The sequence below is a fragment of the Chaetura pelagica genome, unplaced genomic scaffold (assembly GCF_000747805.2).
Source record: "Chaetura pelagica isolate M959 unplaced genomic scaffold, ChaPel_1.0 scaffold45, whole genome shotgun sequence".
Classification (NCBI taxonomy): Eukaryota; Metazoa; Chordata; class Aves; order Apodiformes; family Apodidae; genus Chaetura; species Chaetura pelagica.
Window position 1 is genome coordinate 4,264,449 of NW_009953217.1, and position 18,096 is coordinate 4,282,544.

The 18,096-nt window shown below is 40.2% G+C and overlaps 1 protein-coding gene across 1 annotated transcript in view; it reads right to left on the bottom strand.

Moving 5' to 3' along the window:
- Positions 1–6,848: 6,848 nt before the first annotated feature.
- The window catches only part of ZDHHC8 (zinc finger, DHHC-type containing 8), a 20,612-nt gene continuing 9,364 nt past the window's right edge, over positions 6,849–18,096 (bottom strand). Inside the window, 6 exon segments of the mRNA XM_009997648.1 lie at positions 6,849–7,020; positions 9,918–10,951; positions 13,917–14,026; positions 14,746–14,863; positions 15,742–15,874; positions 17,546–17,637. Of these exon segments, the coding sequence (XP_009995950.1) occupies positions 6,849–7,020; positions 9,918–10,951; positions 13,917–14,026; positions 14,746–14,863; positions 15,742–15,874; positions 17,546–17,637 (1,659 nt within the window).

The following is an 18,096-nucleotide window of genomic DNA, read 5'->3' on the forward strand; positions in this document are numbered from 1 at the left end:
CAAATAAATACCAACCTCACTGTCTGAGAAATCAACACAAGGATGCGTGTGTAAAGGGCGCATACGATGGCAACGCAGCAGGAAATAATTTGTAAGGGAAAGGAAACATGAATCACCTTCCTTATAGTCACGAGATGAGTCTCCTCCACAGAAGCCACTTTTCTCTCTCTAGATAAGATCCTCTGCCTGAAGCTTTGCACATGTCCCTGTTCCATATCTAGCTAGAGCCATGAATATTGCAACCCTGTTGGCAGAAAAAAAAAACACTAGGGAGGATTCAGTTTGCCCATTTGACAGAACTGGTGAAATATCATTGATGCCAGTGGGGCAGAAGGATTCTTGTTGTCATGGCCAGGAGCCAGTTTTCTGAAGGCTACTTGTTTGAGGCAATTTCTGATGGTTTGAGTAAGGTTTCAGCTTCCCGAGACTCAGCCCATCCCCTCCTGCACCTCTCCTTTATAGGTCGGAGCACTGGATGCTCTCATTACCCCTCAAGTTCTTACATATTCTTCACTTTCTCCAAGCTTTCATCATCCCTTAAATATCCCTTAAAATGGTGGGTCTGCTTACCAGTCTTCCATGGCCTGGAACATAACCACTGGCAGTAACACTGTTTCCAGTCATTTTATTTGCTTACATTTTAGTAAGTATTTTTGGTTTCGTATTTTGCTGCTGATACAACAATTTTTTTTTCTATCAACACAGATCAGATCCATTTAAAACACATCAGATAGGGACACCTGTCACTAGTTTTACTTGAATATATGTACACAATTATGTACACATTATATACATATAGGCATTATATATATACATATATATATACACATATATATAAGGCACTGTAAAATGTACCATCACGGGACTGTTGTTAATCTGTAAAAGCAGATAATATTTCTTCATATAACTTGAAATGTCTAACCAAGACATTTTTAAATGTTTCAGGGTTACAGTGATACCAGCTGTGAAATAAGCCCTACTTTAAATTGCAAGTTATTGTGACAAGGTGAACAAAACCTATTTTGACAGTAATTCTAATCAACTTATCATATAACTGCTCCTCTCCCTCTCTTAAAAGATATATTCACCTGTATAAATAGTTTCCTTTGTCTCTCCTTATTATGTTCCAAAATGTGAACTGAAACTTGTCCTGCAGAATAAAAGAGAACAATAACGGAGAAGTGAATACAAACTTGGATAATTTATCCATTACTTAGAAAGAGATCACTGTAAGCCAAGATGTCTTTAAATAAAGTGTACTAAAACAGATCATGAGTTTATACAATTTTGTTTGATTTAGCCAACATCAGTGGAGCCTGGTAATTATATTTTTGGCCATTTTATATACAAAGTAATCTCTGCCATGTGAAGACATGACAGCAAACAAATATGACTGGCATTTATGATGAACATGCTTGAATGGATCCTTGCTTAATGTAATTAGTCTATATATGCAAATTATGGCATCAGGAGTCCTGCAGCAGCTGCTGTTAGGAGGACTTGGCAGCTATGTATGTTTAAACCAGTCTTACAGATCTAACAGCTGTATTTTCAAAGCCTAGAAACATATAGATAGAGGAAGACATTAAAAAATTGGCATCTTTTGGATGTGCAAATCCAGATATCCTGGATAGCACAGTTCAACAAACATCAATATAATATTTTTCCACAGTTACTCTGTAGTAGTGATTCACAATTGTGCTAGACCACAGGATCCCTATTAACCCCACAACTTCAATAAAAACCACTAAAGAAAATTTCATTTAGTGTTGTTTCATGGACCACATACTGTGGCCTTACCAGCATGATCCACTGGTCACAACTAGGAGACACTCTAAAAAGACTCAGCATATTTTCTACTCTACCATAAGCACCTTGAAAATGAGACTTAACCTGCAATCACTTCTTTTAATATTTTGTCACCTGCAGATTTTGCACTGAAACTGGCCTTTCCAGTTCTGTTTCAGTTCACGTTTTGCACAAGTGGAAGTGAAAAAGAGCAGTGCACCATCAACCACCTCAGCAAATGAATGCGTCTGAGGAGCAGCTCATCGGGGAAAACGGGACACTTGAAAGTACTGAAGTGACTCAAAGGTTTAAAAAATATATATGTATTACGAGAGCCACAAAAAAGGTTACAGACAGAGCTCCACAAAGCCTGCACGGATACATTCCAACAATTCAAGGTGGCAGAACAGGTGAAATACAGACCATAAAAACGGTTCAACATTAACTTTCCAGACTGTCAGAGACAGCAACCGTGACCCCGTCTTTCCCACACACAAAAAAATATTGAATATCTATATATATCTATATCTCTAGTCTGGACCACAGATATAGTCCAAAGAAAACCACATTGCAATTTCCACATTAGGCTTATAGAAGAATAGGCATCATCTGAGGAACGTCCATTGTAACGCCCAGGAGGTGATTATCTTAGGCCAGGCTGACACAGCATTATATGTTTGGTTAGCAATTTTAAAACAGCAACACAACACGGTTCATTTGCTGCACATGGCTACTAACACATAGCTCCGTGCAACCCTTAGAGCTGACTTTAACCAAACTAATTAATTACATATTTTTTTTTTGTTTAATTTAAAAAGAAAATGCAAATGTAAGATACTAAGGGCAGTTCCTGCTATCACCTTTCTTAAAAATTCAAGACTTGAAGACTTCTTTAATGTACTTGCTTACAGACACATTTGAGACTGTATTAATGATCTTCAGGAAAATACACCACCTGAGGCTTTTTCCCTTGTTCACTTCTGGTTATGTCTGCATCCAGTTTTGACATAATAGGCCAAATGCTGGTTGTACATCAGTGCAGTATTTGGCCCAAAGTTTCAAAGTCTTTGCTATTCAGACTTTCCTATGAGGTCAACAAACAAAGTAGTAAAAAAAGAAAATATTAAGGCTTCAAGTAAAAATATTTCCTCTCTCTCCCACCCATGTAATAAGGTACATTTAATTTCATAATACTCAATATATTATACAATTAAAGATACAGAAATCCAACTTTTCAAGGCAGATTGAACCACAATGAAAACCTGGAGGCTAAATGGGAGTGTATAAACAGGGAACAAATGGCTAATAAAATGCAATATGCAATGAAAATTGATGCATAAACTAAACAAAAACTATTGCTGTTTTTTTAAATAAGTAATACAATCCACAGCTAAAAATAAAAACATGTTGAAAAGATTTAAGACTTCTGAAACATGAAATAAACATGACAAAAATAGAGAAGCTACTTTACAAAATGTGTTAACTTGTGCTGGATTTGCATGGCTGATCCCCACCTACTGTAAATTAGCATCACTTAAATGAGCATTGATGGAGCCACACCAATTTACACCAGCAAATTTGGCCTGCAGTGTCTATATAAAAAGAGACTACCTGGGCAGAGGAACCTTACTGCTAATCTGTAAACTGCTTGAAGAACTATACTTTAACATGGGCTAGTCTGCTCTAGAATGAAATAGGTCCCCAGTCCTGCAACAGGAGCTACAGAAACAGACACTAACGTTTATGAGAAAATAGCTGCAGGTTCAGTGCCTTGGATGGAAATGAGGCTGGATTTGCTGCATTCAACCTCCTGTTAACAGTTCTGCTTAGATTATTCTTTCAGAAGATTTGAATAATTTACTCCAGGCTATGTGCACTGAATTACATGCAAACCTCAAAAGGAAAACAAAACAAAACAAAACAACAAAAAAACCCTGATTGGTACCATTGTAAACCTATTAACAAGTTGAACGTCTCTGAACTGTGGGCAAAACTGCTTCCAAGATATAATCCTCACATATGAACCTGTAAAGACACAGTGCATCCATTCTTTCTTCCCTTACCCCTTATGAAGTATGTCAAAATAACCCTGGATATTAGTGCTTTACACACAAAATACTGTGTTTAGTCATACTGAGAAATTCTCTCATGAACTAATGTAGTTAACTTCAAAGGCTCTTCAGCCTTTCAAGTTCTTCAGTAGCTTTTTATAAATGCAGGAGAAAGAACGATCAGAGTGGAGCATCACTGGGATGCAAATCTCAAATATTACATTGGTGCAAATTTTCAGCCTTGCTTGCATGAATTTCATGTACATATTCAAAGATTCATGATAAAATGTGCCCTTGTCTAGCTCCCTAGCCCAAATTCAGTGTGTCACAAAAGCCCTCATTTTCAGGGCTTACATATGGCATACATGATACTTTAAAAACAAGTAACTCTTGTGATACTCTATGCATCAGAGTGAATTCCAGTCCTTGAGGAAGTACTGCATCTTCCTGAGGAGTAAACCTCAGGGCAGAGTTGCAGATTAGTAACAGTTAAAGATGGAAGAAATCTATAAGGCCATCTGATGTAGCCCCTTGCCCCTGCAGGTTCACCTCTTGCAGAAATTGTAAAATTAATTATCCTAATATAGTTTGCCTGTCCTAAAAAGTTAGTCTCCAATAAAGGTCTTTTCCAACCAGAATGATTCTGTGATTCTGTTTCACCAATACTCTTCCTTGGAAGACTATTCCACTGCCCATTCCCTTCCATCTTTTCTGCCCCCTTCTAAATGTAGACCAGTGAGAACCTTTTGATTTACCTTTGGTTTTACATCTTTGAACTGACATATTTGTAAAATTATGATACTCAATTTCCACTTCATTGCTCAGCCAGTGATATGTTTTTAGCCCTTTAAATCTTCTCATCAGCCAGCCTGTCCAGTCTTTTAATATATTGCTCCATCCATACCTGATTCAGTTTGCCAGCATCTTTCTGGTACCATGGTACCTTCAGCTAAAGACAAAATCCTACATGCCAGTCATCAAATCTGCATAGAAAGACTCTGCTCTGCAATATCCCTACAGTAGGCATTTAAAATACCACCAAGATAACAAAATGCACACTGATTGCTAGTTCACTGTCTCATAACTTTGGCCTGTTGTAGCTCCATTTCTTTCCAGGTTTCTCCCTTCAGACACCACAGAACATTACACAGACAGATCATTAGCTTTCTTGTTTTCTTCAACCTTCCTCTCCAAAAAATGATGTGATATACAAGGGACATCATAATAATGTATTGCAGCAGATGTAAAGATTTATCAAATCAAAAGATAAATTTTAACCAGGCAAAACTGAAGTCAATATTTGCCTTCTGGAATAATTAATTTCAACATGCATGAAAGTAAGATGTCATCAACACATTCTGAATTGCTACCAACTAGCTGGAGTCAAGGACTGAAAAGGATTCAAAACCTTGAAACAAATACCCTGAAAAATTACTAATTTAGCTCTCTAGTCAAAACTGTTCACCAGGAGACTCAGGTGGGAACTGAGGTTTTCTATGCTGACTGGCTCAGTGATAAATAATACCTTTTAGTGACTTTGGCAATAGTCACTCAGGATCTTCTTAATTGCACATATGATCTGGCTAGTTAGCATTGGTTCAGATCTCAGTACTTTTGACTTCTGAGGTGGTAACTGAATGGGAAGGAGAAGGAGACAAGGAATGGAGGAAAGAAAAAAATAATCCATTTGTCCCAAAATTAGCTTTGCTGGAGTCTTTGTGTTTGTGACAAAAGTAATGCACCCCTTGCTTCTTATAGTAAAATTGTCTTTAAATCCAACAAAGTACGTGTAGTTTTCTGGAGACAGGAAAAGGAAACCTCAGAATGTTAAACAGATTTGATTGATATTGTTTTAAAAAGTTGTTCCCCAGGGGAAAAAAAACAACCCAAATGGAAAATCCTTTGTTGAACACTACTGAAGACCAGAGGGAATGTGCTAGTCATTAGGCAGACAGAAAATGTATATCCTTTAGATGTATGCTTGGGTCAGTTAAACATACTGTAAATTCACCAGATCATGATAACCCTGCTGCAGGATTACACAGATGGCACCAGGGCAAGGCAGTAAAACTCTGTTACTGCCTCAATCCAACAGGTAATAAGGACCATGCAAGGAAAGCAGCTGACAGCTGTTTAAGATTTGTTCCCATCCACACATTTCCTTTCTAATCTGGTTGATTTTGTTTCCGAGTCAGAGAAGCCTTTAAAAACCAGAGGGAGCAAGAGGTCAGAGTGGAAGATCCTTACTGGTGTTGCAGTCCTTGTCCACAAGAGACACACACACGCACACACAATTTCACACACAGGGAGGTGAATGGCAAACAGTGAGAAGCTGCTGCTATCCCTTCTCCTGCTCCTGGGACCATGGAGCCAGGAGGTTTTTAAAGACAACATGGCATTTGTGGCCAAACTGCCCTCGCCTGCTTCCCTCCCAGGAGGAGGAACCCAACCTGCAATGCCTGGGGGACACAGAGCCGTTCTCACACCCACAGACTGCCCGGCAGAGGAAGCCTGCTTTCCACGTTGGTAGGAAAACAGCAATTGGGCCTCTGACTCCTGCTGGACACATCACTGGCCAGAAGAACTGGGAAGGGGCACAGGAAAAACTGAATAATCCTGGACCGACCATACTTCTCCACAGCACAACTAGTACACAACAGCTTTGTTGGACAGACGCACGCACAATGGCTCTAGCGCTCTCCTGCGATAAAGAAATCCGCTCTGTGGTCGTGGTGTTTGGTCATAGCCAGTTCCTGTCTGTCGGTGCAGGAAGAGTCTGATAGACTGTACAATTTTATTCCCTCAAGAGTAAGGCTGCAGCTGTTTTTTGGCCAAAAACAAAAGCTGAAAACAGAACAAATCCAAAACAAGAAAAGGAGAGTGGCCGGCTCCTGCTGCTCCTTCTTTGCTGTTATTTGAGTCTTCACAGTGCTTCTAGCTTCATGGCTGGCTGAGTGGATGGCTCTTTTTTTTTTTTTTTTTAAATTTTGTTGTGTTTTTTTTAAAATTTTACACTGAAATTTCATAGGTGGTTCCACCAACTCCAGACACCTTCTTAACATTTGAGTGTCTAGCAGGACTGACAGGTGTCCCTTGGGAACTTGATGTTGAACCCAACCTGGATATTCCTTTTGGCTGTCCATTTATTTTACTGTGAGGTGTCTTCAACTGCATGTCATCCCTGCATCAGAAGAAATATCAAAAGATGCAACGTTAGTGACCAAAGTGTGATAGCACAAAAGCTTCATTTAGGATAAACGATTATCACTGTTACCCTGACTTCCAGTGTTGCATGTGGAAGTGAAGTGGTTGAAGCCAATGTACTTGATGTAAAGCCGCTGAAATGGGAGGATCCATTTTGCCATTAGGTCAGTGGATCAGATCTTAGTAATATTTTTTCATTTAATTACTTGCTTAAATGCTTTGTTGAAATAAACTAATTGCATAAGCATTTGTAGGGTGCAGGAGGATTTAAATGTCACAACTATTGACCTTAAGCTAAACTGTGTCTTAAAATCAGAAATACTCAGAAAAAACCCACTTCCCAGTTAAATATCCAGTTATACAAAATTATATTGCTCATCTCTGAGGGACATAGAAGAGGTGAAGCGTTAAGACTTTTTTATGACAGAAGACACAAACTGAATCAAGTCAGGAAGCACTCTAGGATGCCTGTAATTAAAGACCATATTCCAGATGGACTCTTTATGACCTACTGCCAGGGAGCATGAACTACAGGCTTTCCTCTAAAGATCTTTTAAATCTAGGCCACTGTGCACTAAAGCTTAATGTGCCTTGTCCTCAGGACTCACAAAGTAATTAGATAAAAGCCTACCAAGGAATTTGTGTATGTTCTGGAAGTGCCAGCACAACCAGGGGCTGCTGTATTCTCCCATCTCACTCCTGCACACTGGATGTCTGCTTGGGTTTGCCTCAGTCTGAAGCTTAAGACTGGCTCCTGCCAGCAGCAGTGACAGGAGACTGAAGTACCTTCCAAAGGGAACAAGGGAACACTTTCTTTCTGCCTGCAAACTGAGGCAGCTTGAGCTATTTCAGACCACCCTGACTGTTTCTGGAGGCCACAGGGTTTGATTGATTAACTGTACTCAAAAGGCTATTTCTTTCTTTACACGTGTCTGCAAAACAAAACAAACTACCCCAGACTTTTACACAGCTCTTGATAGTCTCAGAATAGCTCCAAAGCTAAAAGAACTTCTTATGTGTCACCCTGGTCTGACAGCTGTACTCTGGAGCTGGAGCAGCAGGTCCATCAGCTCACACCAGCCCAGCTTCTGCTACACATCCAAGCTGTCCTTGCAGTACAGAATGCAGCTGTGGGTATCTGAACCAGCAAAACACATTATTAAATATAACAAAAATATTGTGTGGGTTCATAAAACTGCTGTATCCCCAAACAGCCAAAATATGCAGGGACCAAATTCTGCATTTGCCTCACCAAAGCATTACAGAAGCCCTAATTCAGTGCTGAAATTCTCCTGAAGAACATAGTCTGCCTTTTGAAACAAGGCAGAAAGGAGCTGGGGAGTGTTAAGGGGGAGGGGAGGAGGGAAAGTCATTTGTAGTGTTGATGACAGAAAAAACATGGTAGGTGTACAAAGCACAGAATGCTTGTGGGAGATTTACTTCTCTAAGTTAAAAACTTCAAGCTTTTCAACTTCATTAAACTAGGTACTTGACTTGACTTCAGGAACTGGAGTAAAAAATATCTTCTGCAATGGTATCATATGTCTGCAACTTTCTTTTAACATCTGATGGAATCTGTAGCTATTTAATAGCTAGACCACTTTTACCGGACACCGTATTTTTCATCACTTCAAAGAGCTGAGCTGAAGTGAATTTAGAGGCTTCACATTTTAAACAAGCAACAAGTAAAAGCAGTGGGACCAACAGGCTGGCAGCATAACCAAGAAGCAGAGACTAAGAAAAGGCAAACAGATTTTCATATTAGCATCTTCCCTACAGCAACAGTGGACACATCCAGGTCTCAAACAGAGGGCAGAGAGGCAAAAAAAGTCCACAGGTCTTCTTTAACTGAAAGAAACTAAATTCTTTAATACATATAAAAAGGAGAGAATGGCTGTCTAGCTACTGAATTTTAGATCTTACACCATTAGACAAATCATCTTAACAACTACAGTTCATTTGCAAACATTCAGGAAAAACGTGCTGGTGCGAAACTTCAGGAGACTTACAATAATGGTCCTCCCACATATCAGTAACTTTCACCAAAATGCTGGAGTGAGAAACCTGGCACCTTAGCTGGAGAACGGAACAGTGCAGTAAGTGCCAGATGCAAATAAAACCTAAATACTTCTGGCAAGCCCTCTTGGCCCCATCAGGGCTGAAATTCTGCATCCTCAGTGGGATCATGTAGCTCTTTTCAGACTTTCCATACCTATAGTCTCCAGAAGGAAAAGAAAGAAATCAAAGTGCATGCAGAAGCTGCAGCTGAGGATCTTCTCAGATACCACATCCTGCAGCTCTCAGCACAGCAAATCCTCTCTCCCCATGCTTTCTCACAGAGAGGAAGGAGATAGTGAAGCCCTAAGGTAATGGCAAGATGCTCTCTGCTTTTATCACCAGTTCTGTATGATGGGGCACTCAACGTACCTAAATACACAGCTCTCTACACCGAGCACAATCTCCACGACTGGCCACAGCCCCTGAGTCCCTTAGTTCAGGCTATACTTGCATGTACTGTGATCTCAGCTTTGCCTTTGTGTGCAAGCTGTGTTCAGCCTCCCTTTAGGCTGCCAACTAAACCTTTTTTATACATAACAGGAGGGATAATCTGCCTTGTATCTTGCAAATAATTAGGCAGTTCAGCTAAGACACTAAATCACTATGACTTCTGCAACTTAAATGACCACCTCTAGTTCAAGTTACAGCAAATGTGCGAACATTCTGTCAGGATGGTATCATAAAATTGAAGAGCACCCACAAACCTCCTGCCCTCGCTGCCTCACAGCAAATGTAATCTGGGTCATGCCTCCTGCAAAGTGCTTCACACATGCTCACACATTCACCTTGCTAAACAGAACCTAAACCAGTACATACCTTTGTGCTCCCACTGATTGCACCTCTGTAATTTCCACAGTGTTTACAAACGAGACAGCCTTTGGGCCTCCATAAGAGGGTGACCTAGGCATCCCTGTGGGGGACGATGAGACCTGGTGGCCTGGGGATTTGTAGGAGCCATTGCTCACCCTGCCCTGTAGTGCTTGATGGGACTGGACATTATTATTGGCTAAATCAGCTTGCAGAGAGGTTGTGGAAGTCCTTGGTGCTCTTGTCATTGCACTTGAGAGTGAGGACACTGAGGACTGCAGTATAGGGTTCCTTGTGCTAAAGCTAGCAGCCATCAGATTGTCTCTAGATCCGTATCTCATTGCCATGCTGCGTGGGTCTTCAGAGAGCGTGCTGACTTGCTGGAGGCTGTAAGAGCTAGGGGTGTCATAGACACCTGAGTCTGCAAACACGGAATCAGGGTGCGAGTGAAGGAGCTTCTCTCTCTCTTCTATCTCTTTCCTCTCCTGGATGGATGCCATAATGGTTTTGGAAAGGTTATCATAGCGGACTGGGGAGGGGTCTCTCTGATGTGGAGCTGGGGCCCCCAGCACGGGGCTGAAGCTCTGCGGGGGCTGGTGCTGCAGCTCGCTCCCCCGCAGGTGGCACATTTTGGCTGATAAATATGGGGAGTGGTACCCAACAGAGCTGACTGCAGAATGGGCAATGCACTTCCTCCCCGGGGGCGACATGGGGTTTAGCAAACTGTCATATGAAAGACTCCCATTTCTGTTTGACAGGGAATTGGGAGAAAATATGCTTTTGTAAGGGGTGGAAACTGCCCCTTCAGACTTCATTGGATGAAGGGGCACCTTGTCTGTCCCTCTCCTGCCAGCAGATTTCAGGCTCAGGGATCGTGAATTGACAGCGAAGGAATCTATCTGGAGTGGGGAAGACTGATAGGTCTTGTGGAGGGAGCTCTTCCGGTAGCTGGGGATGTCCAGGCTGGGTTCAGACTGATAATCAAGGCTCCTGCCATCCTCTTCTATCAGAGCCCCTTGACTATGTCCCTCCTGCATGGTGATCTAAAACAGAGATGAATATGAGGAACAGAAGTCAATGATACGTAAGCACAGGTTTGCTCTCCATGGTGAGTGCAGGGGAAGAAAAGAGCTGTAGGTCTCTCAGGCTCTCAGCCCAGCTATGACACAGGTTCAATATAAGGAATCTCCTAACTCCTGTTCAGCATGGGCATAAGCATCTTAGAAGCAAGGAGGAGTTATTAATAATAAGTGTTAAATAATATTGACAGTAATAAATATGTCAATACATGGACACTGAAAAAACAGAATGAAATACCTTCCATACTGAGACTCGAGTCTCAGTCAAGGTAAATCAGATTGTAACCTGATAATACTGCCCTTGGAAAAAGCAATTCACTTCAAGTTTTCTACAAATAGCTCTTGAATTGAGGGATGTCTGGTTTTGTGTGCTGAGTCAGAAATAATTTAGGCTTAATTTCAACACACTGGGGACCAGCACACTTATCGACTTTACTCAGAGCTATGAATATGCAGTAATTCTGAATTTCCAGTCATAGGTCTTCAAAATCAAGCACCTAAGCTTAATTAAAGCAGAGAGGCTCCTTCCTACCATTTAGACAACAAAATTAAGCCGTTTTCTCTTTTTTTTATTGCCTATCTAAGAGAGAGCGGCCACAACAAACAAGGAAACATAGGCCATCATTTATTTATGTGCACTGAAAATAGACAGGACTTCATTTTGGTTTACTCTGTGAAAGATTGGTTACAGTTCTGTTTACTTAAAATTCCATTCTGTGCTAAGCAAATATTTTTTTAAATTATTTTTAAGGAAGATGTTGCCATAATGCACAATAAATTTGCTACATTGGCTCTGCAAAAAAATAATTATTATCAGTCACATATTTAATCAGAAATGCAATCAATGCAGATTGTTCTTTATCTAATTTATTTTTAAGGAAAATTATCCAAAAAAGCATAACTGGCAAAAATCTATTTTATTCTAAATTTCTCTTCAAGTTTTTTCCTTGAGCTAGAAGATAGGGAAATATGTAAACCAGCTCACTATCTGCTGCAGCACAGTGCTGAATTTGGCCTTCTCTGGAAAAAGGAGACCAAGTGACAGCCTGTAAGGAGAAGGAGAGAGCAATGACATAGCTTGTAAGTGTATTTGCGTTACTTATCCTCGTGCCCTGGTCCCCCTTTCCTAACAGCTTTCACTGCTCAAAAGCAGAATTACACTGACAAGCTGAAGAACTGATACAGAAGAGACAACATGATAATCCTCACCCCAGGTAGTCTCTTTCCTTCTGTACCATATACTTAGACATAGCTTGGCAAACAAATGCTATCCTATCTGCTTGCCAAATGAACTCATTTTTATAATATTCCCACTTGACTACTAGAAAGTTGTGACTACTATAAAACTGAACAAGTCCACAAAGCTGACTGTGTGCACACCAGTCAGCCTGTAGTAACAACATCTTTTTAGGTTAGGATCAAAACATTAATCCTCAGAGTGAATCTACTGTACCCTGTTACTATTCCATAGCACCATCCAGTCTCCTGGCCTTATCAGACCCTGACCTCTATTTAGATTGCATCTGTCCCTGTGTACTGAGTGAATAAAATACACTTGCTCTTCCACGGTTGACTTTCGGCATCATGACCCAAAACACTATCAGTTTCCCAGCTCAAAATTGCTAGCTGGTACCTGTATATAGAATATTTTTAATTGTATGTCAAGCCATTTTTAATGTAATAAAGTGAAGAGGATAGGATTTTAAACTTCCTGAATACAGTGAATACACTGTTGTTACCTTTCATAAGCCAATCTTTTCTTCATTAAGTGGTAAATCCAAAGAACAAGATTTATAGTTTTTGCAGTAAGACTGAAACCCTAACTTGGTGGTAGCTGGAATTCCACTATCTATCACCATCTGTGTTTTCAAAATGAGAAAGATACTATAACAGTTTTCTTCACCATTTAAGGAATAGTCTGTGTTATTCCAGAATTGCTGTAGTCTATATATCTCTACCATATTTTCCTTTCTTTACCTATATTACCTCCCTCTTTTTATTGCAGGTATGCCATTGGAGGAGTTGGTGAAATTAATTACATGAAAACCATGTGTGTGGTATGTGTGTTTTAAGGATATCTGCACTGGTCTATGAAGATTTTGATATAAATTGCAACTATACAAGTTATACCAATGATTTTTGAACTGCTGGTTTTAGGTCCTAGAGGGCAAAGGAATTTTTGCAACAAATCCATGAGAAATAAGTAAGAAAAACAAGCCTATTAGCAGTAGGCACAGTTTTGTAGTCTGCTTCCAAAGAAAACAGTGTAAACTGTTTCAAAACTCCTAAGCAAGGGAGAAAACAGTCAAAAGGTCAAGTGCAAGTCTCTCAAATTGTCTGGACCTCAGTTTTCTTGACAGGAGGGAATGATGCCAAGTGTTAGGAAGCCTATTTTTCTTTTCCATTATATAACTCAGCTGTGTTGAGAAGGTGGTAAGGAAGGTCAAATATCAGGAATCTTCCATTAATTTCAACTAAAATATCTCTTGGGATGTTTTAAAAGTTGTTTCTGTTTTGCAAGCTGACATCTAAGGGAATCTACCAAGCATGTTGTCTGTTGGCTAAAGGGTCTGATCCAGAAAAGCACTAAGCATGCCCAGCTCCCTCTGAAGTGAATATGAGTTGGCATCTGTGTCAGGAGAAGTCAATGGGAGGTGACACTTCTCAGCATCTCATCATCAGACTAAGACAGTGGTAAAACAGCAGGGCACACCTGTCAGCAGGACAGACGTGACAAGCTCAGAAAAGGAAAGCTGCAAAAGCAGACATGCTTTCATAAGGAGCACAGTGAAAATACACGCTATCGCAGAACAAAACCAAACGTTGTTATTTACTTGTACACTCTGATATTCACTAGAACCCTGTGGTGAAATAATCCTCAGCTCCATGCTTCCTGGTGTTGGGAGCAGATTCTCCCAGGCTCTCTCACCTGCTCAGCTGTAGCATGGTAGTGCACTTTGGGATTGTTGCTGAAAGCTGGTCGGTACTTGTACATGGCAGGTGTAGGAGGGCTGATCATTTTGGGAGAAAGGCCACCTTCTGTGAAAGGAAACGAGAAAGGATTTGCCATTAAAATGTGTGGACAGAACACTATCATCCCTAATCCTTGCTATCTACAGTCCTCTGCAAACAGATCTGTTCTAGATAGAATAAAACTTGCAGGCCTTCTGTGCAGAATTCCACAATGGACCCCCTGTGGAAATAAAAGTATGTTGCTGACAGATCAGTAATCTAAAGAGGAGAAACAAGTTATAATTTATTACATCAGGTGACATATTTTGGTGAGTAGCAGTTTTGCTATAATTTTAAATACTACATGTTTGGGTTAAATTCAGCTGCTAGTTTTGTTTGGGAGAAAAAAAAGAGACTTAAAAAATAGTATTAAAGCTTTAGTTTCACATTTTCAGATATGAAATAATTCAGTTTGTAATGTCAAAGCATTTCATACTGATATTTCTGATTTCTTAGTTCAAAATGTTATTCTCCATCTTAAACAATCAAATTTTTTAAAAAGGGTTTAAAAGGATTTAGAAACTGTGAAACTGAAGCATCAAACCTAGGCCTATATGAACTACTCCAAGCTGACATTTTTCTTGCTTTCCTGCTGTTTATTCCCCTAGCTCAGAGCTCTTGTAAACTGAAAAAAAAAACCCTTCACCCAGATTCTATTACTGTTTTGAAAGAATACCAAAAGCTTTTTGAAGAGACCAAAATATTTTCTTACTATTAAAAATAAAACACTGATTGTGCAACTATACCTTCATTGGTCCCCAGCTGCCCTTTCAGCTCAGAGTACTTGCTTGGATCTCCTTTGGGTGGGAGAGGTGGTTGTACATCAATACTTTTATCCTCCAGACCTTCCAGGCTCATTTTAGACTGAAAATGACCAAATAATCAATAATTATCCACAACCTGGTTAAGTAACACCATGTGTCAGAGTGCTAGTTGTAGCATAGAACAAGAACTACCTACACCTATAATGACAAACATGATTTAGCATCCACTGCAACAAGGACTGTCATGTGTAAAATTAGCATTGTCATTACAGGCCAGTACAATTTTAAATGCTCTGTCCTAGTCTACTTGGCATGCTAAATAACATTATCATCATGCTGATTAATATGTGGTAGAAGACAACGGTGTTTTCTAGCATTTTCCAGCAACCTTCCAGGCAGCTCACAGCAAGTAACTATCCAAAGAATGTAACTAGTAACTATTCACATAAATCTTGCAAGGTGGTGTCTTTTGAATCCACTGCTTTTTAGATAACTAAAAGAATCCTTCTCTATTTCAGGCCAAGAGAAATGGAAAAAATAGGAAGAGAGAATTCAGCTTCTGAGCCAGTATTCCTTTCACTGGACCACAAGCCTTCCTGCAGTCTGGAAGCTCAAAACCTTCCCTGAAGTAGAACAGCTGCCCTTGTGGTACAAGGGTTGTCGCAATGTTTTAGGTTAGTTGAAATTAATTTGAACACAGAGGTGGAAACTCTTGGGAGAGACAGTAACTATTGCAAAGAACAACCACATCTTCCAACAGATGCCCAGAAGCAAAAAGAGTTGTTACTGGATCAAGAGCTGCTGTCACTGAACCTGGGTTACTTTCAGAGGATGAAATATATTACAAGGAACCAACCTCTGTAATTTCCTCCAAAAAATGTATCATCTCAAAGAGATTCAATGACAAACTCATTCCCAGGCTTAATAATGCTCAATCCGTGCTCTTCAAAACCAGCACTTGAAGGAAGGCTGCCTTACCTTGCTCCGGTTGAGGTTGGCTTGGATTCCATTGTCACTGATCTTCACTGTGATCTGGCGCTCAGATAAATCAGGTCTGAGGAAAGGAGGCTTCACACTCACAGCTTGCTTTTTCTTGGGCTCAACTATGTACCTGAGTAATCGTTCAACAGTCATCATTAAAATAAAGAACAACCTAAGAACAAGGCACAGAGACAAGAAAATCTTCTTGCTTCCACACTGTGATTCATGAAAGTGTCAGAATCTACGTAAGCAAATTCCATTTATTTAGATGGATGTAATAATTACAAACTAATAAAAAGATCTTTGGATTTTTTAGTGAGCAAAAGGAAAGGATGCACTGAAAAACCAAAGCAACTTTTGAAGCACTGATGGATAAGAGCACAGCTCACACAAAGAGAGAGAGGCCTACTGCCAATGAAAGTGACTTACTCCATCTTACCTAGTTACGATGAAACAACTTCCCTGTGGTAAAAGACAGTGACTGGGGGAATAAGACCCAGCACACAGGGATTTAATATGGAGAAGATGATGTGTGTGGCTTGTTTCTGTATTGTGTTTTGAGTGTTCAAATAAATGGAGGTAAAAGAAACAGGTCTACAGGAAGCAACAAATCTAAAGGGAAATGACTGACTTTAGATATCTAATTTCTTTTCACTGGACTAGAATTCTGTAGGTGCAACTGGGCAGTGGCTGGACAATGTATAAATACGTATGTGCACATAAGCTTTCTCTGTTTTATCCAGTGCATAGGACATGCCAGCAGTGATGACTCAGTGACTTTCAACATACAGGACAATTCAATAGGTCTTCACAAAACACAAATATTCTGCTTGCTAAAAGTCTGAGAAGAGCCATGGTGATAGTAGTATTTACACTCTCTCTCAAAAGGAGTGGCTCCCAGCTTCTAGTATCTGACTCTCTTAAAGTATCTTGACCTGATTTTCAAGTTTTGGTAAGCTTGAGAAGCAGCTATTCCAGTGTCTTCACCTCAACACATATAACAGACTTTTAGAACTTATTTGTTGCATAGCAAAGAAGGGGAAAAAAAGGACAGAGAATAGTGTCAGTGTCTGGAGTTGCTTAACACCCTGAAAAGGCTCAAATAAGTCTTCTTGTAGTACTATTATTAATATGTTTGCAGGCTGAACAGCTCAGCACCTATGACATTTATACTCCCTCTGATCTATTGCATTAAAATCCCAATTTCAAAACGTGAAACGATAAATCCATTTTCCCCAAAATAGAAAGCCATAAATAAAATCTCAAGTTCCATGATGTAGATCTCATTGAAAATCTGTTTTATGATAATGAAAGTGCCAGTGAGATTGAAAGCCACAGTGGCCTTAAATTAGATTTAAGTCTTAAGGAGAAAGGCTGATTTTAGATTCCTTCTCTTTCTCTAGCAGACTGGAATACCTGGACATTGACTGCACAGAGCAAAAGGTCATGTTGGGAGTATGAAAACACACTGAAACCTACCTTGTTACTGAAATCCACTGGATAAACAAGTTGCTGCAGACAAAGGTATCAGCTCTTCATATAATTTGACATGCTCATTTTAAACAAACATTCCTGGGATTATGTTACGAATTACATTAAGAAAACAACTGCTTGGACAGGTTACAGCCATACAACAGTAAAACAGCTATCACAAAGCTCTGCATTGAGGAGTGTTTTGCTTTACTTCCTTGTTATTTCATCAATGGCCTTTCACTTTTGAGCCCAACCAAGCACAATTTTTTCCCTCTGTCCCAACAACTACTGTACCTCCCCCATTTCCAGTTGAGAGCATTTCTCTTACCTGGGAGCCAAGGGGCTGCATAGCACATGTTCCACATTTCCACAGCAACCTCGGGTAAAAGGATTCACTCCCCCACGGAATTTACCTGTCACCTGGAAACATATTCAGGGTAGGGCTCAAATTTCTAGTTATATAAAAGTCATCATCCAACCCTCAGAAAGTCAAGAACAAGTATACTTTGCTCTCACCCTACTATCCTTCCTTTTTGTTTGAATGCTGCACTTCCTCTCTCCTGCTGTAGCACATCCTCTCCATCAGCTGCTTCTAGCTAGGAGGCACACCAACTAAAGAACCTTTGCCAAAAGGGCAGTGAGCTCAATGTGACTGCGTTTCAAAGTGGCCAGGTTCACCTCTCTGATAGATTTTTGCCTGCTGTCAGCCAGACATCCTGTTTTGGTCCTTTCATTTCCCTGTCACTTCCACTCCTCTGCCTTGGCAAGTCCCCTCCAAGCAAACAAGAATGTCAACTCAACGTGCTTAATGTTGGATGAGAGCCAAGTGTTGTCTCTAGCAGCCCTAGCAGCAAACAGTATGATCCACTGCCTTCAGCA